General features: G+C 42.0%; 4 protein-coding genes across 5 annotated transcripts; 3 read left to right on the top strand and 1 right to left on the bottom strand.

Annotated features, from left to right (window-relative positions):
• The first annotated feature begins 172 nt into the window (after window positions 1-172).
• Window positions 173-2,955, top strand: LOC146566817 (TIMELESS-interacting protein-like). Its single transcript, XM_085286445.1, has 3 exons — window positions 173-190; window positions 1,563-1,710; window positions 2,169-2,955. The coding sequence occupies exons 2-3, from the start codon at window positions 1,575-1,577 to the stop codon at window positions 2,261-2,263; spliced, it is 231 nt and encodes a 76-aa protein (XP_085142571.1). The 5' UTR covers window positions 173-190; window positions 1,563-1,574; the 3' UTR covers window positions 2,264-2,955.
• Window positions 2,956-3,284: 329 nt separating this feature from the next.
• On the top strand, window positions 3,285-6,748 carry LOC146566816 (TIMELESS-interacting protein-like). Its single transcript, XM_085285819.1, has 4 exons — window positions 3,285-3,322; window positions 3,485-3,560; window positions 3,869-3,991; window positions 4,078-6,748. The coding sequence occupies exons 1-4, from the start codon at window positions 3,285-3,287 to the stop codon at window positions 4,162-4,164; spliced, it is 324 nt and encodes a 107-aa protein (XP_085141945.1). The 3' UTR covers window positions 4,165-6,748.
• A 3,071-nt stretch (window positions 6,749-9,819) lies between these two features.
• LOC146566815 (DIS3-like exonuclease 1) lies at window positions 9,820-16,136 on the bottom strand. Of its 2 annotated transcripts, XM_085286393.1 has the most exons (6): window positions 15,347-16,135; window positions 14,010-14,164; window positions 13,656-13,834; window positions 13,420-13,565; window positions 12,585-12,756; window positions 9,820-11,018 (listed from the first exon to the last, which is right to left on the bottom strand). In XM_085286393.1, exons 1-6 carry the CDS (start codon window positions 15,493-15,495, stop codon window positions 10,701-10,703), a joined length of 1,119 nt encoding a protein of 372 aa, XP_085142519.1. In that variant the 5' UTR covers window positions 15,496-16,135; the 3' UTR covers window positions 9,820-10,700. The 2 variants fall into 2 exon arrangements, with proteins under 2 accessions (XP_085142519.1, XP_085142518.1); XM_085286392.1 differs by having other exon boundaries at window positions 13,420-13,834; window positions 15,347-16,136.
• Window positions 16,137-17,322: 1,186 nt separating this feature from the next.
• LOC146566814 (leucine-rich repeat-containing protein 31-like) lies at window positions 17,323-20,356 on the top strand. The gene is made up of 4 exons (XM_085285818.1): window positions 17,323-17,326; window positions 17,386-17,550; window positions 17,667-17,822; window positions 18,096-20,356. The coding sequence occupies exons 1-4, from the start codon at window positions 17,323-17,325 to the stop codon at window positions 18,551-18,553; spliced, it is 783 nt and encodes a 260-aa protein (XP_085141944.1). The 3' UTR covers window positions 18,554-20,356.
• Window positions 20,357-20,749: the final 393 nt, after the last annotated feature.

Here is a 20,749-nt window from a genome sequence, read left to right as displayed (position 1 = left end):
GCAGGAATAAGTAGCAGGATTTAAGAGTGTAATAACGGACTGAAACAGAAGATGGCAGCACTGCATGTACAAGGATGCCAGCTGCCGTTAAACCCCGAAGAAGAAGAAGAAGAAGAAGAAGAAGAAGAAGCAGCTGTGTCCCAGAATTCATAGCGCGGCCCAGCTCAGTTTACAACAATGGCGGCAGCTAGTTAGTTTTAATATTACTCTTATTATTCTTTCTGGGTCACAAAATAAACGTTTAACATATTTTCAGCTGAGAATGTAGCTGTGTAAACCTCAAATATCGGCTCAGTTTATCAGGACACCACATATTTTCAAAAGCGCTCCGACGTTTTCAGAGTCATCTGTTACCCACTAGCTCAATAGCTAGCCGGGGGCTAGGTCACTAGCACGGTGAGAACACCGGACTCCAGGCAAATTGTTTTCAAACCCACCGCCGTCTTTCGCTACTCAGGTTAAATATATATGAGTCACTTAGATAAATTAAAAATGTTGTTGTTTGGCTTTTTTTTTTTTTAGTATTTTATTTGTTCCTGAGTAAATCGGTTTGTCTGAGATTAAAGTTATAGTTTTTACACAGCTGAATAAACGTCAAGCAGACAGCTGATTATCAGAAGTGTGAGATGCTGGAGAATATACTCTGGTGTCCTGTTATATTTTAGATAGCAAGGAGTTTATTAAACTTCACCGAAACAATCTGCAAATTTCATTAAAATTGAATAAACTATCATCTTGTCTTTATTTTTAGTTAGCACCTTAAAAGCTTAAAGCTGTAAGCTAATGATAGTTATATAAGAGCATATGCTGCATGGTGCAATAAGCTGTAGTTTTACGTCCAGTGGATGATGATCTGATTAGTCGACTAATCGCATAAATAATCGGTGACTAGTCGACTATCAAAATAATCGTTTGTGGCAGCCCTAGTTGTGTCACATCATTTTGGCTCAAGAGTTTACTTTATTGCTATGTTTGTTTTTTGCTATTTTATTACTACATTTGTATTGTGCAGCACTTCGGTCTGCCAGGTGTGTTTTTAAAGTGCTATATAAATGATGATGACGATGATGCTTACGGAACAGCTGAAAGACTTTAAAACAAACCTGTTACTTTAATGATATTTCTGTGGTACTACAGAGTCCAAAAGAAGTATCGCAGTAATAATTCATCCAAATTGTAACTTTTAAATGTCATTATCAGCCCAAAGGTTCACAACCAGTTCATCCCTGATAGAATGTAAATATATACAAATCTATAAATTGTATTATGTATATAACTGTGAAACAAACATAATGGACCATTAATGTATCATAATAGTACATTTCTGAATTTGGGGTATAATTCCAGGTGGGATGAGTGTCTGTACAGCTCCTCCTGTTGATGTAAAAAAAGAAAAAAGTAAATGCCAGTTTTTTTTAGGTTTTCATGTTGATGTTGTAACACAGTAAAGAATTACTCTTACAGAAATAAATGTCATTTTTTCAACTTGCAGTTAAATTCATGTAACTTAATGCTGATGCTGTTGACGACTGGGGCTCACACGTCTTTTACTTTGTCTCCAGGACCGACTCACCATGGTTGACCCACAGGAAAATAGCCCGCAGGACATTCCTGACTATGACGGCATAGAGGATGAAGCTTTCCCCCCACTCCCACCACCACACTCCCCAGGCCGGGGAGGCCAGGAGGAAGGAGACCCTTTTGCAGATGGTAGATGCTGCTGTGCTCTTACAGGATTACTATGAGGTCTTTAAGATGTGATGATTCAGAACTTTGTATTTTAAATTCATGATTTAATGAAGAATCATAGAAAAATAAGATTCAGGAAAAAAGGCTAATGTGGGAGAAATACAACCTCTCATAGTCCTTCCACAAAGCTTTTTGGAACAGCTTGATAATAATGAATTTGTTAGTTCAGCCTAGAATTAACAAATGCATGAACTGGTTTTTCAGCATCTCTCTGAGACTGGATGTTTCTAACAATAACAACACACATGTTTTTGTTTGCGTGAGCAAATGAAACCTATCAGATACTGTTCAAACCAGCACATTTCTTCTGTAACCTCCAGTCTATAATTTGTCTGGATTTAAAGATAAGCTTGAAGTTTGCCACGCTGCCAACAGAATGAGTTAGAAACACATCCTGTTGTCATGTGTTTTCAATGCAGGAGATGAAGGTGAGGTATCACAGCTGGCTGATGTCCCTACTGCTAAAAGGAGAGGCGTGAAGAGACCCCAACCCAAGCTGGACTCCCACAGGTAGCAAAGACATTTATATCACGACAGAGGGTTGAAATGCATTAAAATGCGCATTTAAATAGGAATTTGATGTCATCTTGTGTGAGCTGGGACACAAGGAGGCCAAAATCATTGATTGACGTGTGCAGACTGTCAGTGTTGCAGCCAGGTTGAACACGAGTCTGTGACTGCACTGGTTTTTATCACCGTTTCACTAATAATCGTGCACAGAGGCTCAGAGACACACTGACACACAGAGTTGTTGCAAATGTTTGAAAACGTAAGTTTGTGGAAAGAACTTTGCACAAAAAAAGTGATGTGATATTATCTGAGTGGCGACACCTGTCGTTTCGCAGAGTACTGCAGCGTCTTCTTACGCTTTAGCGGCGGGTACAAATGACTGCATCTGTGTGATGATGGTGCAGCTTCACTCTGCCAGTCATTTAAAGAAGAAAGACTCTAATACCATTGTTGTTTTCATCATTTGGATGGGCAAAATTCCCAGACTGAAAATTGTCAGAGCGTTGGAGACATCCCTGGATGTGTGTGAGAAAGATGTTTCCAGTCTCTGTACACCTATAGTGTGAACCTGGTTAGTATTGCCAACCATAAGTCAGGCTCGTTCCCAGTAGTCTCCCAGTGGGTGTCCCAGTGGCACTCCTCTGTTACTGTTCTGTTCACAATGTTCCTGGACAGAACTAAGTTATACTAAATCAAAGGATGTTAAATAAGCTTTTAAGTAAGAACGTCGATTATACTTAGGATAAAACTTGCAAGCTGTATTAAAGAAAAACATAGATTTTCATTTGATAAAATATTCAAATTAATTGCAACTTTGCTATATATATATATATATATATATATATATATATATATATATAGCAATTTTTTATTTTTAGATGGAGAAATTTGACTATTTCTCATTATACTGCCTTATGTACAAACAGGTAGGAAAAGAAAGGTTGTGGGCACCCTGAAAACCAAACACCCTACCCCCCCCCCCCCCCCCCCCCCCCCCCCCCCCAACAAGCTACTGCCTTCTGAACATGGTACATCTGAAGGCACTGACATTTCCATTCAGAGGGTCTGTCTGTGTTGGCCCTGTGACAGGCTGGCGACCTGGCTGCTGGGATGGGCTTCAGCCATCCACGATCCTGAATTGGATAAGCCAAATACGCCTGGATGTGCTGCTAACCCTGCTTGTAATCCATTAATGGTTTAACTTAGTCTTAATATTTTTTCCCAGGCTGATATCAGATCGAGGGCTTCCAGCTCTGGGCACTCTCTTTGACAATATCCAGTTCAAAGGCAAAGGACACGAGGTAGGATATGATAACATCTGTCCCACCAATTACCAGATGTGAATGAACATTGGTTTTTGAGCTAAATCTGTTTGGCCTGTCAGCTTTTAATTAGATGTCCTAAATTTGGTTTGAGACTAAAAGGTCAAAAGTTGCCCTTTCTGTCGTGGTCAAAAATGAGTGAGGGGAACCAGAGGTTGGTTTACCAAATTAAGATGTCTTTTGTTCCAATGACTGGAAGTCATTTTTTAGTGGGAAGAAGAAGCGTCCTATCACACACAGCCCTCTTTCATATCACTACTCGCTGTTTTTGATGTTTGCCCCATTAGGCTGCAGACCTGCGGCTGCTGATGCAGAAGATGGAGAACTGGGCCCACAGGTTGTACCCCAAATTGCAATTTGAAGATTTTATTGACAAAGTGGAAAGGCTCGGCAGCAAAAAGGAAGTGCAGGTGAGAGGAAGCAGTAGAATATTTCCTGCAAGCGTGTGGGATTCCTAATGTTCAGAATTTGTAATTTTTTACTCATTCTTCTATAGACATGTCTTAAACGAATACGACTGGACATGCCCCTGACACATGAAGATTTTACAAGTACAGATGGTAAGAAGAAAAATCATTACTGATGGGGATACGGTGGACTAGGGCTGTGCGATATGACCAAAGTCTCATCTCCCGATATAAGAATTCTATCGTCCGATAACGATATAAATCACAGAAATGTAACATTTTCTGTCAATTCTGTGAATCTCGACTTGCGTGAAGTGTTTCCAGCTGCGCGTCATGTAGCTGGAGTCGAGTGTTTTAACCGATGCATGAAACGACACATTTTTAGACAGAAGTTGTAACGGCGCCGTTTTCTTTGTGAGTATTTATTACACGGCGTGCTGCGGGGGAAAGCCTGTTCTAACGTTTGAGTCTAAGGTTTATTTTTTAGCACCTGGCGGCTCTGTTTTACTTCTCATCCGTAAACACTCTGCTCTTTCACGTGATTCCGTTTATTTTGAAAAGCCTCAACAGGATCTTGAGCTTTATTCTGAAAGGTTTATGTGGAACATAAACAAGCGGACACGCGATGGTTTTACCGTCGTTGTTGCTAACGACAACGCATAAAAACAGGCGCTTGTCCGTCCGTAGTGTGGTTATATATAAGAGAAAGAGAGAACTTTACTACAGTGACATCAGAACCATGAAGAAATATTGCCGTAAACAGTTTATTTTGCGACACCACGAAACAAACGATAGCGTAAAATGAAATAGACGTTTTTGTATATATCGTTGTATCGAACAGCCCTACGGTGGATTCACACCTGCAGGTGCACATAGGAAATACTTGCCATATTCCACAGGACTTAATTATCAGCACTGCTTGAAATTGTGTTCAGGTGCTGGTGACGAAGAGGTACAACGTGAACTGGAAACATTTGGGGATCCTGATCTGTTCAGCAGAGAGAGTTTTATTAATGCTCCCCAAGGGCAGATTGCCGAAGCCCTCGCTCCCCCACCTACTCCCTCTCTGACCGAAGAGCAGCAGAAACGTATTGAGCTGAACAGACAGCGGGCCCTGGAAAAGAGGCGCGCACGCCAGCAGCAAATTGGTAAGAATGGCAAAAATGTATCATACAGCTGGGACACAATATAACAGAAATAATTAATGATTCTGCTACAAAACATCCAGCGAAGGTTCATAAGGATCATCTAGCTTCATTGGTGTATTAACTTTATATGAAAATACAAAAAGCAAAACATTGAATGTACAGTATATTGCCAAAAGTGTTTGCTCATCTGCCCCCACACTCATATGAACTCGAGTGACATCCCATTCACGACGTCCGCCTGTGCAGCTATATCAGCTTCAACTCTTCTGGGAGTGTTTATGGGAGTTTATGACCATTTGTAAGGTCAGACACTGATGTTGAAGGCCTGGCTCCAAATCTCTGCTCTCATTCATCCCAGTGGTGTTCTGGTCAGGACTCCCATGCCAGAGTTCATGTCTTTGTGGACCTTGCTTTGTGCACTGGTGCCCAGTCATGCTGGAACAGGAAGAAGCCATCCCCAAACTGTTCCCTTAAAGTCGGGAGCCAAAATGTCTTTGCATGCTGAAGCATTAAGAGTTCCTTTCACTGGAACGAAGAGACTGAGCCCAACTTCTGAAAAACAACCCCGCACCGAAATCCCCCTGCCACCAAACCTGGAGCTCTGTTGTCCTGGCAACTGCTAAGTTGACTTGTCTATCGGCTTTCCAGATTGAGAACTGTGATCCGTCGCTCCATAGACTGCATCTCTCCTGTTCTAGAGTCCAGTGGCGGCGTGCTTTACACCGCTGTGTCCCATTGCTTTGCGTTGCACTCTGTGATGTAAGGCTTGGACTACAGCTGCTCGGCCATGGAAATGGATTCCACGAAGCTCTCTGTGCACTGTTCTTTAGCTAATCTGGAGACCACGTGAAGTTTGGAGCGATGGACTCCACAGAAAATTAGCAACCTCTGTGCGCCTCAGTATCCACTGACCCCCACTCTGGGATTTTACGTGATCCACCACTTGATGGCTGAGTTGCTGTCGTTCCCAAACACTTCCACTTAGTAGCAGCAGTCTGCATGCCTAGGTGCTTGATTCTATACAGCTGTGGAAGTTACTGGATCACCTGAATTCAATGATTTGGATGATGGGTGGTGAGTGAATACTCCTTACAATATAGTGAAGTGGATCTAGTGTATATATCCACCAGAAACCCTGAAGGTCGAGTGACGAGTTCCCGTATTGCACAGTTCGTCCAAACCACCAGAGATTCCTCACATTAGTGTGGAGTTTGGTAATAAGAGGCAAAGCATGTAGAAAACATTGATTTCTTTACTGCCTGTCTGATGTCAGCTTCAATTAGGCGTAGTATTTTTGTTTTTGCCTTACACTTGTGATCCAAACTGTTTTTACTTCCTCTTTAGTTAAAGCGGAGCCAGCTGTCTGCGATCTATTGTCTACAAATCTTTAACAGTGACATTAAATCGTTCTTCAGGGTCCTCATTTACCGCAGAAATGATGTAATGTGATTTAAATGAGACCCATAGAAAAGAAAATGACCTGTTGATCGGTCTCTATTATGAGCCTTCACCCATAAAAATGTGTTTACAGTTTATAACACTAGATGGTGATATGAGACCGTTTCCATTGTATTACCCGAGCATGATTTACTCATCGACTTTAAACTTTCACATTTTAGTCATTAGTCCTCCTTAAGAGGAGCCAATCCACCCCCCCCCCTCTTTTTTTTTTCTGTCCAGTATAGAAACTAAACAGCTGACATCATTCGGGTAGTGTAGCTTCCAGAGATCTGAAGTTAACGTGAACTCTGGAGGGCAGTCAAAAGCTTAATTTTTTATAATGCAACATACTATTATTTACATACATATTATTTTAATAAGCAGTTTCAGGGTTCGTGCTGTTTTAATGAGTGTTCGATGGAAAACGACACTGAAGGAATTTGTACTCTTGAGTCACATGACAGTAAATAATTTCGAGTATGTGTACATAACACAGGCTAATGTTTAAAACTATGATTATTATTTTGCTAGCTATCAAACTTGCTGGAGAAATGATTGAAATGCACTGAGTGTGATAGAGTACGGCAGTGCTAGCACAGCAGTTAGTTATGGCATGGTGATTTATGCAGTGTGCTTTAAACTTGGCTAACATTACTTAGCAGTAGCAGTAATATTAGTGACTTCACTCAAGTGAAAGCTTTAATCGTTAGTCCGACACTTAACTAGCCAACTTAAGCCTTAAAGAAAAACTGGTAAAAAGAGGGACTGATGCATGTGGGCACAAAGAAGCCATTTCTTGTGCTGCTGAAGTTCCCTGGCTTTCATTCAAAATGTGTTTATCGTGAGCACCGACACATTAAACCATTTAAAAATTATAAATGGCTTTAAGCTCACATTGATGCCTGTGAGGCTCTATCAGCCACGGAGACGACAGACACATTTTAGTGTTTTAATGAATGAATGTTTCATACTTTAAGGCTGCCTATTTATTTAAGGGAGATGAACAATACATTATTATTTGACATAATTCTATGACAGGTGATGGACTGAATAAATAGATTTTAGGTCGATGTTTGTGCGTTTTTAAAGTCTTATATGTTGAATTGAACTGAGTGTGTCATCTGTTCAAAGCCTCCCGTCAGTGCTGTTCTCCATGCCTGTCTTACTGTACATGGTGTTATTAGCACAAACACTTTAAAGCTGATCATTTAGGACTGTAACAATAATCCAGAGAGCAATGTAGTCAAACATCTCACAGTTAGTTTTATTGGGAATGAACTTTGACCTGTTAGGCCCCCAGGGCTTTTCTGAGCTTCCTGCTCGAAAATGAAGAGGCCAAAATAAATGGAGTATTTCTCTGCAATTACAAACTCTGTGTAAACAGTCTTGGTATCAAAATAAAGCTAACGCTTGTGAGCTGTCATCAGAGGGGTAAATATTACTGCAGATGTTACTATGTCAAAGTTACTGGGACTCAAACATAGAAAAAAATGATTATTTCCCTCACCTAATTTTTAAAAGTATTTTATAGCTTATATGCTATAAAATATACTTTGGGTCACATTTAACTCCAGAAAATCATAAATCAAAATATGGATGTTACCTGTCCACAGATTCATGGTGATGTAACTGCTCTTTTAACTGTTTGGTGTTTGTAGAAATGGTTTACAGCTGAGATTCAGAGGCTTCTGTGGACACTCATGTCTGCACTTATATTTCTGACCTCGTGTTATAACCGATTAAATGTGATCTCCTCTCTTTTCCCCCATTTTTGGTGGTGTGGGTGCTTAACTAGTTAAAGTACCAAACATCTGTCTCCTGTTGTTGTGTCACGTAGGAAAGAAGCATCAATATCTGATGAGCAGACTTGTTCATTTGTGCAGATTTCTTCTTTTGTGTGGTTGTTTTTTCCAAGTGGAGATGAGCATCTCTAACAAGTTGATTTGTTCACATTTGCACATCTGCATTTTTGAGAGAAATGAGTTTTTTGAGTTTGTGCACTATATGCATATAAGACAACCATTTCCTTTTTCAGTATTTTTGTGTGGTGCATTTTTCTCTGTTTTAACAAAAGAGGAACAAAGAACATTTAAGTCAACCTAAGACGATTTGTTTTAATTTTTACATGGTCTTACTGAGGTGATGCAAAGTGGAACATGCAAACTGTTTTTTTGGTAATGTGCTGGAAAAGCTTGATAATGGACCTTGAAAGTGCTTAAAGTGCTTAAATTTGACCCTGAACAATGAGTTTGAACCCTGCAGTTTACAGTTTCATTTTTCATTATCTCAGCTTTGCCTGTCTTTTATAAATCGTAGTAGACTGAGTGTGTCTGTGTTGACTGAAACCATCACTGTTTCTAATTCTCAACCCTTTCAGGCCCTTCAGCCTCTCAGACTGCTGACATGTTAGGAGACAAACCTCCAGCTGCATCCTCACCAAATGTCATCAAAGGTTCTACTGATGGAGATGAAACTGTAGAAGATCCTGACCTCGAGCCTTCCAACAACACCTCCACGCAACAAACCAGCCCGCTTCCCCCCAAAGACTCTGAGCCCGCTGAGGCTGAGACCGGCCTCAGCCCTGAGCAACAGCTCAGCAACGACTGTGTAGAGGGGGATTAAAGTTCACGTGCAGCAGTTTCTGCTGAAAAGCTTTGGCAGTGAGCAGATTTAAAGGTTTCCCAATGTTCGTGCCTGCTCATTCGAGTAATGTTGTGCATTTCTGGTGGTTTATATCTTGAGCACATGTTCCTACTGTGACGTCAGCTTTGGGTTAGCAAAGACATTTATAATCAATGGAAATAAATGTTTTTCTTATTTTTAAAAGTCCAAATCCTAAACGTATTTACCATGTGTTGGTATCTGTTACAGAAAAATATTTGAACTGATCCACAGTTCCTGCTCTGATGCATCTTCTTTCTCCAGTTTCACTATTGGCAGAATTTTGGTTGCAAACATGTTTCTATAAAAGGCCTCTGTGTGTGTGTAGTATGTGAGCTGTCAACTGACCATCACCCTCTTCCAAGCATTAAGTGCTCGTTCAATTATGAACAGTTCTTTCTTAAGCTACTGCAGGGACATGAAACGCAACACGATGAAGTGGCTCCATCTGCGCTAATGAAAACACCATTTTTAATTACAGGCCACTGCACACATATTGAAATAGTTATGTACAGTTCATATTTCTGTTGGTAGTTCTAGAAAACAATCTTAAAATCCACAAACCAAAAAACACTTCTGATTATTTACCAGTTCAAACAATAAAAATGTCCTTGGTGTTGGTGTCTTCTATACAGGCTCTTGATATACAAACTATAAGATAAATACATCCTAGTTTTATACATCCCTTCCAACACAACCAACCTCAGGTGTGTTCATTACTCTACGGGTTTATTTTAAAGTCTGCTAATGAGTGACATGAAGTTTTATCAGTCCGGTGACCTGTCCAGGGCGTATCCTGCCTCTCACCCTATGACAGCTGGGACAGATTCCAGGACGTGCAGAAGAAAATGGACGAGTGGACGTTTTATCATCTCCAGAACAATACTCGTGCTGGGTTTTGTATGAAGTGGTCACAGGTAGTACAATATGTGTGAACTCACCAAAAATGGTTCTATAACACAAGACATTTAATTTACACAAGACATTGATCCCACCAGTGAGATATTGAGATCACTGGTGCTGAGAGAAAAGCCTTTTGTTACCAGACTTCTTTAACCTGCTGCAGTTGACTAGTTTCCTGCAGGATTGAACCACATTTGCAGTGAGTACTAGGTCTTGTCAAAGTAACTGCTGACACTTCACTGGCATTAACACGTTCCCTATCCTCCTTACAACTAAGTTTAACTTGATGTGATTTTAAAAACTAACTTTTACAAAACGTATCCACTGATTCGGTTTGACTCTGGTTTCTAAAAAGATGGCGGGACATGTTTTTACTTAATATTGTGTTTGCTTTCCTGTGACTTCACACACTCGTGTGGTTTGTCCACACACAATCTGGAGCTACAAGAATGACCTGGATGACTCAGCACGAGTGATCTTCAATGATCACCGTTCTGTTAGCGCACAGCGTGCAGTTCTCACAAGTGTCTGCTTGGAGGTAAAGCTGGGCTACAGCGTTTCTATGCTGTTGTTGCCGGGAGGCGTGAAGCCCTTTCCAGATCCATCAGAGCCAACTCTCTGATTTCTTCCAGAATAGAGTACAGACTGGGAGTTTTGCTCTGACGAAACTCTCTTTCCTCTTTGGAGAGTTTGGGGCGCCGGGCTGTCTTCTCCTGAGCCAGCGCCTCTTCATTCTGACGCACCACCTCTTTGACCAGCTGACTGCGGCCCTGAGGGCTGGGCTGCTGGGACTTGGCACTGTGGTGAGGCTTGTTGCTGATGACCTCGAGGTTTAGACGGTCAGCGTGGCAAGTTGAAGAGTGGACAGAAATACGAACCTGAAGAGAGCAGAGAACGTAAGTCACAGTATTCCTCAGTTCGATCACTACATAGTAATGGCACCTACTGAAAATAGTCTAATGGAATGCTATGCAAAGACAGGCCCACTTAAGGTTTGTGACGTAATATATAACAGCAGTCCTCTCAGCACTGTGCGCAGCGTCACAGCTAAGTAGACAGTGGTGTAGAGTGGAGAAGTTTCCGACTGTGCCACAATTTTGTTCATAAATAGGATAAATTGGATACGTATGTTACACACACGTATCCAATGTAACAAACGTTCATCCATCCGTACACGAACTTTCTTTACTGTGCTTTCTAACATTCACACGACGTGGAGACTGGAGCAGAGGGGGAGAAAAACATTCATTAACACTGTGACCTCGGTCAAGTGTCACAGTGAGGTTGTTGTTTTGTTGATTTGTTTGTTGAATATCATCATCATCTCTTTGTTTGATATGATCATAGCTTGACAGCAGTCAATGCTGTGGTGGACAACTTGTGTTTGGGCTAATGTTTCTTTCTATCTTGTTTTGGCCACATGTGTCATCCATCATCATCCATCAGTAAGCTATGTTGTTAGCATTGCCTTTGCCCTTTGACATTTATGACCCCAGGATAAGTCCATGAAAGAAAGAAAAGATGTTGATAACAGTGGAAGCAGCAGTACTCTGTCACTTTTTCATGTCTTAAAGCCAAAGATGTGAGAATAACACACCGTTACTTCAGTTTCTTTTTGTTAGCTAACCTTAGGGTAATGTTTCCTGCTCTTTTTGCTTAAATCACATGCACTTATTCCTCACAATCATCGTGTGTAACATGCCTGAACTTAATATAACTTGACGCCAGTGATGGGCAGCAATGCATAATTAGATTACTTTTTTCAAGTAACGAGTAAAGTAAGGGATTACTGTTGCAAAAAAGGTAATTAGATTACTGTTACTGTCCCGTAAACACGCTGCTCTACTGTGTTACTAAACCGTGAGTTTGTTTGCAAGAGTGTCTCATGACAATGACATAAGTGCATGCGACGTTTGTGGTAACAAACGTGTGCAGAGCAACAATGGATCATTTATCGAGTGCGAGAGAGAGAGTGCGACCGTGCAGCGTTTAAAGGCGTTTATGTGAAAACAATTACCGCCCACTGTCATTTTTTATCTCCCTTTACAAAAAGGTTTGTGTAGAAACGCCACAAACTGGAAGCATTACATTTCTTGTCTTGGAGGAGAGCCTCCCCCCCCACACTTATGTTTTTGTTTTCATATAATATTTAAAAACAATAAACTGAATAACTTTAAATGATTTATTTTCAGGAATCATTTTCGTCTCATTCATCTTACTGACGTTTTGTTACCTTGAGATTAGCTAACAAAGCAGCAACCACACAACACTTTATCACAACAAGATCATAAAACGTCTCTTAATGTTGGACCACAAAAGATCCAGTAGTCGTATGAACCTGTGATTCATATACACTCATGCATATATATTTGGAATCGTGGCCTTTAGGCGCTGCATTGCTGGAAACCTTCTAAAATGATTGATTAGCGTTTTCTGTGACTTACGGTGATGTGGTCAAACAGTTTGAAGGTGGAGGTGCCACAGCTGGAGGTGGTGGTAATGCGGTCCGGGTATTTTCGCACAGTGCCACCCTGCCAATCACAGCTGCCGTCCTGTCCCGCTACCACCACCAGGCCCTCTTTGTTCTTCAGATACACAGGCCCCCTCACACCATACCTGTGAACAACATGGCTGTGGTCAGAGGCAGCCTTACTTACTCAGTGATATTACTCAACCTGCTTTGCGCCCTGTGATTTTAATCATTACATGGATTCTACAGCCTTCTCAAAATGACCACAGGTTACATTTTAATAAACTGTTAATATTGCATATCCCTGTAACACCACAAGCATGGAGAACACTGATGTTATTAAATTACACTTTCCTTGCAATAAACAAGCAGCAACCTCCAGAGGTTAGCTAAGCTAACGTAGAAGTGCCACAAACACAAGGCTGGCTCCAAAGCACCGTCCCTCCCCACAGACTCAACTTCAGCAATGCAATTAACTTATTTAAAGCCTGGTAGAGAAAAGATTCGGGGTTTTAGCCGATTTTCCCTGCTCACAATAAATGTTTAAGGAATTAGTTTAGTAAATTTATACAATTTAAAACTCATTTTGAGGTTTTTTAAGAGAAAATAAAACTAGCGTGTATACTGTTAAATATACATTGATTAGCGTGCAATTACATCTTCCAACAAATTCATTCATTGTCATAAACTTTGAATTCGTCTATTAAAAATACACGAGTGGTTGGCCGTCTGTGAGCTGCTGTACAGCTCCATTAAACAAAGGAAAAGAAGAAGACTGCAGAACAAAACACAGGACTGAAGGTTCTTACTCTGGGATAAACACCAAGACACCGTTGTCTCGAATGGAGTAGACAACAGCGTCAGCCACACAGCACGGGTCTGTCTGAGGGTCTCGTTCTCTGAAAAACAGACACTGAAACAGTGCTGTGGATCGCATTTGGGCTGCCTGTGCTGCCTGCAAATGAAACACAGACGTCAGCACAGCTTCTGTTAATAGAGTAAGAGGTGAATCATTGAAAAACACAAACAATAAAACACCCCTGACCCTGTTCTTGCTGTTGACATGGTGAGCCATTTCCTCCACTTCTTTGTTACTGGCTGGTGCTTTACCAGATACAACGCCCCTCTGCATGTGCAGGGCTGCGGTAAGAAGGCGGTGCACGACAATGTCTGCGTACCGACGGATGGGTGAGGTAAAGTGTGTGTAGCGATCCAGAGCCAGACCTACGACAACGAAGCAAATATCAGCACGTTAGCCTTCTTTCTAGTTCTCAGTCGAATAATTCTTCACAAACAACAGACGTTGGACAAGTGTGTGCAGACGTGTGATGGATGGACTGACCCACAGTCACACTGAAACTCTAGTGCAGCCAATAAAAGCTGTGCAGCGGTATCGTACCATAATGGTAGTATTGGTCTTGAGGATGAGCACCAGTGGAGAAGTACAGAGCCTGTGACATAGCAGTGGTGGCCATCATTCTGAACAACCTGTTCACCAAGGGGTCCTGTGGGTCCACAGCTCGGTCCAGTGAGGCAGCTAAAGCCTTGTTGGACCTGAAGGAACAGAGCCAGAAACCAGGGATGAGTGAGGCCTCTCATCTCAGCAGTCAGTGACACAAAGCTACTTGCATCACCATGTCTCTTGTCCTGGGACCGGTTCTGCTGTTGGTTTAACCCCCCCCCCCACAATCCTCCAACCGCACATTCATATTTTGTTTTCAAACTCCATTGCAGTTCATTCCACGCCTCAGATCCTCAGACCTTTTGTAAACAGTTAAACAAATAAAAGTTAACTGTAATAGATTACAGGTTGTAATTAAATAAATCACTGCCTCTTTTAAAAAACAGAAAAACAAACCATCTTTAATTATTTGAGTTGTTTGTTTTGTTCCCGTGTGAGAATATTCAACACTGCTCTCTGTGCAAAACGGGTTTAAAAGCATAAACAGCTGTGGGATCCTGTTTGTCCGGGATTTGAACCGGGGAACAAACTGCGGCAGGATCAGCGTTGTGCCGAGGTCGGCATCGCCGACAGCATGTGTTCCCCCTGCGTGGCGAGCGTTCGCTGGGCACGGAGTGTGGATCCAGGTTACGCCGCCTCCATTACAAACAGTCAGACGTGGAAGTAGTGATGTTTTAGTTTTGTAAAAAAGTGAAACCTGAGTGTCGTTACATTACCATTCAGTTTAAGGGTTACAACAGAAAATGAAATATTTATTGTCCTCTCGTGGTATCAGACGGGATTATTTTAACAAACGAAGGACATTTTGCCTGATAATTATATTTATCCTGTAACTTTACTGTGTAAAGAGCTAAAACCTCCAAAGTTTCAGGAGTAGTTAGTCGTTATAAGAAGTGTTTGTGAACTGAAAATCAAGAATGTGGGATCCTGTTTGTCCGTGATTTGGACAGCCCAGCGTGTGCTCCCGACGCAGGGGAAACTAATTCTGTCGGGGAGACCGACCTTGCCACGACAGCTGTTGTGAAGCTGAAGCCAAAGGCAAGATATGCTTCATCATATGTTGTAGTCTTTGGTTTGGAAGCATATTTGGCTTCAACCTCAACCTGAGCTGAAGGAACATGTCTTCTTCTTGTCTGACTGCTCATGTGACACCTGAGTGTGTCCCCGTGTTATCAAACATTTCAGGTTCACACACTTGTGTGTCTGAACATGATGTGCGTTGGACTACAATATGCATTTCCTCAGTTTCTATACTGAACAGTCAAAAACATTACCTGGTGTCAATGGTGAAACCTTTGGCCTTTGCAGTGTCCACCAGCTGGTTGAATAGCTCCTGTTGTGGTGGTGGGTGACACCTTAGAAGGGCCTGGTTGGGGAAAGCTTCCTGGATCTTGCGGGCCACCCAGTGGTTGGCGTAAATCATGCACTCTGCCACGGTCTCATGGACCTCCAGGGGCTGACGAGGGACCAGGGCCGTAATGTTCCTCTCCTCATCCAGCTGGGCACCCACCTGAAAAGGGAAAATGCTTCTAACGTGACTTCAATGAAAAAGAATATGAAAATGCATCAGTGGGCCACATTTTACTACAGTTTACTTTAACTCAGTTGAACATGCACCATTCCACCGGAACAAATGCTGCACGGAGAACCAAATGTGAATGAATCTCAACCTGAAAACAGTCTACTGTCTTTCCTACGTTCAGCTCTCTATCATACCAGTAAGAACACATATCCCTAACAGGCACACAGCTCTGCTCATGGGCACAGAAACTCCACCGATCTGCTGTTCATGCTTTTTGTTTATAGTGGACAGCCAATCAGAGTTTAAGTTAGCTCAAAGGAAATGTGCCTTAAAGAGAGAACAAAACTTTTCTCAGACTAAGGATGAACTGAGGGGACCCAAAGCACTTCAGCAGGAACCAAAAGAAGCCAGAAAGTTTGGATTTGAACACAGTTTTGGCCGTTTTATATAATAGATCAAGATGAAACATCTGTTGTCCTTATCCTTCAGGACAACAGATGTTTCACCAGCGGTCAATAATCCAGCTTTGTCAAGATAAGAACTTGATTTTTGGGTGGCAGCTCAATCATTAAACACACTTTTAGAAATATATTGGTTTTTCCACTATCCCAGAAGCAACCCGAGAGAATCATTTTTACTTCATATCAATATTCTGTGTGCGTACAGCCATAACAGGAATGCAATAACTGAATAATAAATAAATCCAAGACATCCTATTAGAGAGCATCTTATAGAACAACAGGAATTGTCCATATGAGGTTTTAACAGATGGCCGACCAGCCGCTGTAGATAAATGGCTGTGATCTAATGTGAAAACTGTCAGTGGTTTCACAGTGGAGTGCTTGGTTTCTTTATTCCAATATTCTCACTGAAATGACTTTCTGATAAAATGTTTTCTGCTGAGGAACGTGTTCTGCTTAGACGCCTGATTTTAAAAATAACGTCTCTATTAGACCGTACTATAATTTATTATCGATGAAAAGAAATATATGGTATCCATCTGTAATTCTGTAAATAACACAGCAAAAAACCAAACTAAACATAAAGACCTGGAAGACTCCTGCGTCTAAATTCATTCAGTTATTGTACTGAGTCCTGAACATGTTAGAAATATGGTATCTTCAACACATCAGTGGAGAATCTGTTCCAGGAGTTCAAGCGAGGCTTCTTCCTGGTGTGTGAGCAGGATTTGGTGAGGCTGTTTCGACCAGAGGAGCTGCAGGGAGTGCTGGTCGGCCAGGACGTGCATGACTGGGAAAAGTTCAAACAGGTACAGTCAGCCAAACAGACACAGGCTGTAGTTTCACAGCTGTCCTGTAGCACAATAACTGTGTACTGCATACTGTCAAAAGCATTCAGTCGGCTGCTTTAACACAAATATGACCTTGAGTCACATCTCAGTCTTAATCCAGACTTTTGTATGATAGTATAATATAATAGTCAGCCCACCCTTCGCAGCTATAACTGCTTCCACTCTTCTGGGAAAGCTTTCCACAAGGTTTAGGTGTGTTTATGGGAATTTTTTGACTATTCTTCCAGAGGTGCATTTATGGTGTCAGACACTGACGTTGGAGGAGAAGGCCTGGCTCACAGTTGCTGCTCTAATTCATCCCAAAGATGTTCTATCAGGTTGAGGTCAGGACTCTGTGCAGGCTAGTCCAGTTCTTCTACACCAAACTCACTCATCCATGTCTTTATGGACCTTGTATTGTGCACTGGTGCCCAGCCATGTGCACACATGCCCACACTTTACACTTGGCACAGTGCAGTCAGTGACTCGTTGTTTTTCAGTCCAGGTGCTGCCCTCTCTCACTGCACTGACCGAGCTTGATGTGTCATCCAATAAGGAAGTGGGAGGTGTGGTCCACCTGCTGGTCTCCGCCCTCCCTGCGACACAAATGAGGAGGCTGCCATTCAACAGCTGCTACATGAGCAACGAGTCCTTCACTGCTCTGGGTAACACACACACACACACTTGTTTATTTATAGAAGTTTTCCTTCAAGTCATTCTCCCCGAATACCTCTTCCACCCTCTAGCCTGAAATGGTGAAAACTTTGTGTTTATGCATCAGCCCTGGCGGTGTCCTATCTGCGCACGGTGGATATTTCCTGGTGTAAAGTGGTTGGCGGTCACTTGGCGCTCCTGCTGGATGCTCTGCAGCCATCAGTCGTCAGCGAGCTCCGTCTTTGCAGCTGCGAGCTCACCACTGATGACATGCAACATCTGGGTAACTAACACACAATGACATTATACTTTTTCTTTTTTGGTCTGTAGTGGATCATTAGGCTGCATAAATGTATATTAAGACAAGTAAAGCCTGAAGGAAATTGATATTTCTTTCATTTATTTCATGCTGCCAGCATCTGTAGCTGTCGTATAAAACAAAACAATGAAACTATTCGGTGTTATTTTTGTCTCCATCAGAAACATTGTGAACAAAACAGTAAAGTGAACAGGCATAAAGTGATCAGTTATCAATGGGTCCTCTTCCTCTGTGCAGCTGCCGTGTGCAGACGGGGCTGTCTCTCCTCACTCCGTGCACTGGATCTGTCCTACAACAGCTTGGTGGGAGACAACGGTTGGTGCAGTCTGTTTGCAGCAGGAGGTCTGGGCTCTCTGGAAGACGTGGATGTCAGTTTGCGACCTTCAACCTCTGCTCCGTGCTCAGCCTGGCTGCCCGCTCTGCTCCGAGCTCTGCCTCAAATGCCGGCGCTGGCTCGACTGGCCATGCAGAGGTGGACAGCTGACTGTCAGGAGAGAGAGCAGCTGAGGTACTGTCTGAAAAAGAGGAGCGTCCTGCTGGAAAGGGATCCAGATTTACAAGACACATCATCAGCATGTAAAGGGAACAGTCAGGAGAGCCTAGAAGAGAGTCAGCCTGAGGAGATTGGAGCGGACCGCACTGGAATTTACTGTCAAAGAGCGACCCACTTTGTTGCTTTATTATTATTTTTTTAAGTCTCTGTTACCACAAGAAGGTCAGTGTTGAGGTCAGCTGCATCACGTCTGATGTAAACTGTGTCACACGTGATGGTTTCAGGGAATACTGGGAACTTACAGAGTTAAGCACAGCTGGTGTGGGTTATCATATTTGTCGTCTCTCACCTTGGCTGCAGGGTCTGGGTCTTTCCAATGCAGCAGTCCTAACACTTGAGACACACATGCCGAGAAGTGGGGATACCTGGAAATGGACAAAGGCTTTCAGCAGAGTTTTAAAGCAGCTATTCAGGAAAAGAGCTGTGAATTATCTGCATACCTTGTTAGGTAATCAGCTATTTTGGGGTTCTTTAACAAATCAACCAAAAGGTCGACTGAGTATTTTCTCGTCAGAGTACCTTCACCGTTCACGATGATGTTGAGCACAAGCTGGAGCGTTTGATGGATGTTCTTTGCATCAAAGAGCTACGAGGAAATCCCAGAGATTAGAGACAGGATATTATGTGAATCAGCATGAATGTTGTTTGTTGTTCAACAGATAAAAACAAGAAGAGAAAATAGAAACAAAGTAAAAAAGGAACAATTGTTTCTGCCGTTAAGAAAAAAAAATTGAGTCATGGCAGAGACCTGCAGAAGTCTTGAGTCTCATTTGATGACATTTTGTCAGATTGCCTTGTAATTTAAAAAAAAACAAAACTGTTTTTTGAGCAAAAGTTCTCCAGGGTTTTTTGGAGTTCTTTCAAAGTTTTCTTATTTTTGGACGTTAGCTGCTTTTTCACTCTTTTTCAGTCCAGTCTGTGCATCTGAACATTTACAGAAAGATTTCTTTGTTTCGTCTTTAGACACTTTGTTAAACGCAGATCCCAGCAGAGTTCGCCTACCTTCTCTCCAACCTTCTCAGGTTTTGTGGATATTATACATGGTTATGCTGAGGATATGTCGGCTACTTTCCACTGGAAATGCCTTTTGGTTAAACTGTCAGCGAGGAATTTGCACTGTTACATTTTTATATAACTTTAATGCAAAAAAAACAGCTGCTTGTTTAAGTGAAAATACACTGATGGGGTTTTTTTCTATTCATGAACAGGAGTGTGATCAGTTTAATAAAAGAAAAAATAACCATAACCAAGATATGAGGGGAAATCTTGGACAAATACAAGCAGACTGGAGCAGCCAGCGTTCAAAACACCGACGTTCAAGGTAACAGAAGGTTCCCGAGCCACATCCACCCAGCTGGTTTCTGTGTTTCTTGTGTATTTGTGTACACTGTGACTTCATGGCTGTCTTGGGCTCCAGCTCTTGTTTTGGTGTCTCATTAATTTGATTTAATGTCCTGCTTAGTGATAACATCACTCTTGGCCTCCCTGCACTGGCTTCCAATTGAATTTAGGATTCATTTTCAAGTTCTTTTATTGGTTTTTAAATCTTTAAATGGTCTGGCACCTGCTGAAGCCCTATGTCCCCACTCGTTCGCTCCGGTCAGCTGAGCAGCTGTTGCTCTCAGTCCCCAAATCACGGCTGAAACTGAGAGGAGACCGAGCGTTCTCTATCGTGGCTCCTAAGCTTTGGAATAATCTTCCTCTTCACATTAGGCAATCGACATCAGTGCTGGTTTTTAAATCCAGATTGAAAAAGCATTTTTATTCACTGGCTTTTGACTCAGTGGTTGACTGACTTGTATTTTATTGTTTTTCGCTATGTTTATTATTGTATCGTATTTATTATTCTTATGGTATCTATTATGTTTCTATTGTTCAGCAGTTTGGTCAGCCTTGTGTGTTTTTAAAGTGCTATATAAATAAACAATGATGATGATGATGAACATAGTAACGTGTGTTGGGTTGCTCTGTCTTCAGACTCACTGTCAGACTGATTAGACAGTGAGTCTGAAGGTGAGAGTCCTCACTGCCCACGCCTGTCTTTGGGTCTGACCAACACCGTTTCCTGTGTGTCATTCCCCCCTCGCCTTCCCCCCATCCGTCCTGTCTGCACTGACCTCTCCAATAAAGACAAAAGGCCTCATTTTCTGAAACTCTTCCTATCCCATCACCTTGCGAAGAATCACTTCACCATGTTGATTAATAAGGACGGTGGGAATGGTTTGAAGTCTCGTCACAGAAAATGTGCCAAAGGCAAAGAATCTGAGCTTGAAATAAAATGAAATGAAAGATCAGCCCCACACAGGGGTTAAATTCAGATGGAAACTCTTATCACACA

The sequence above is a fragment of the Mchenga conophoros genome, linkage group LG9, assembly GCF_057382185.1.
Source record: "Mchenga conophoros isolate Kocher_MC1m ecotype Shallow Benthic linkage group LG9, M_conophoros_male_GT1.1, whole genome shotgun sequence".
Lineage (NCBI taxonomy): Eukaryota > Metazoa > Chordata > Actinopteri > Cichliformes > Cichlidae > Mchenga > Mchenga conophoros.
The sequence above is the reverse complement of the archived record's forward strand: the minus strand, read 5'-3'. Positions and strand labels throughout refer to the sequence as shown.

What these genes read in the sequence shown, in the direction of transcription:
- LOC146566817 (XM_085286445.1), top strand. Translation starts at nt 1,575, where the DNA reads ATGGTTGACCCACAGGAAAATAGCCCGCAGGACATTCCTGACTATGAC. An exon ending in AGGAGACCCTTTTGCAGATG is followed by an intron (nt 1,711 to 2,168) that starts GTAGATGCTGCT and finishes TTTTCAATGCAG; the next exon opens with GAGATGAAGGTGAGGTATCA.
- LOC146566816 (XM_085285819.1), top strand. Translation starts at nt 3,285, where the DNA reads ATGGTACATCTGAAGGCACTGACATTTCCATTCAGAGG. An exon ending in CTGACATTTCCATTCAGAGG is followed by an intron (nt 3,323 to 3,484) that starts GTCTGTCTGTGT and finishes ATTTTTTCCCAG; the next exon opens with GCTGATATCAGATCGAGGGC. An exon ending in TCAAAGGCAAAGGACACGAG is followed by an intron (nt 3,561 to 3,868) that starts GTAGGATATGAT and finishes TTGCCCCATTAG; the next exon opens with GCTGCAGACCTGCGGCTGCT.
- LOC146566815 (XM_085286392.1), bottom strand. Translation starts at nt 15,495, where the DNA reads ATGATTTACGCCAACCACTGGGTGGCCCGCAAGATCCAGGAAGCTTTC. An exon ending in GGTTTCACCATTGACACCAG is followed by an intron (nt 14,165 to 15,346) that starts GTAATGTTTTTG and finishes CTGTTCCTTCAG; the next exon opens with GTCCAACAAGGCTTTAGCTG. An exon ending in GTCTTGGTGTTTATCCCAGA is followed by an intron (nt 12,757 to 13,419) that starts GTAAGAACCTTC and finishes TGTTGTTCACAG; the next exon opens with GTATGGTGTGAGGGGGCCTG.
- LOC146566814 (XM_085285818.1), top strand. An exon ending in CGAGTCCTTCACTGCTCTGG is followed by an intron (nt 17,551 to 17,666) that starts GTAACACACACA and finishes TTTATGCATCAG; the next exon opens with CCCTGGCGGTGTCCTATCTG. An exon ending in TGATGACATGCAACATCTGG is followed by an intron (nt 17,823 to 18,095) that starts GTAACTAACACA and finishes TCCTCTGTGCAG; the next exon opens with CTGCCGTGTGCAGACGGGGC.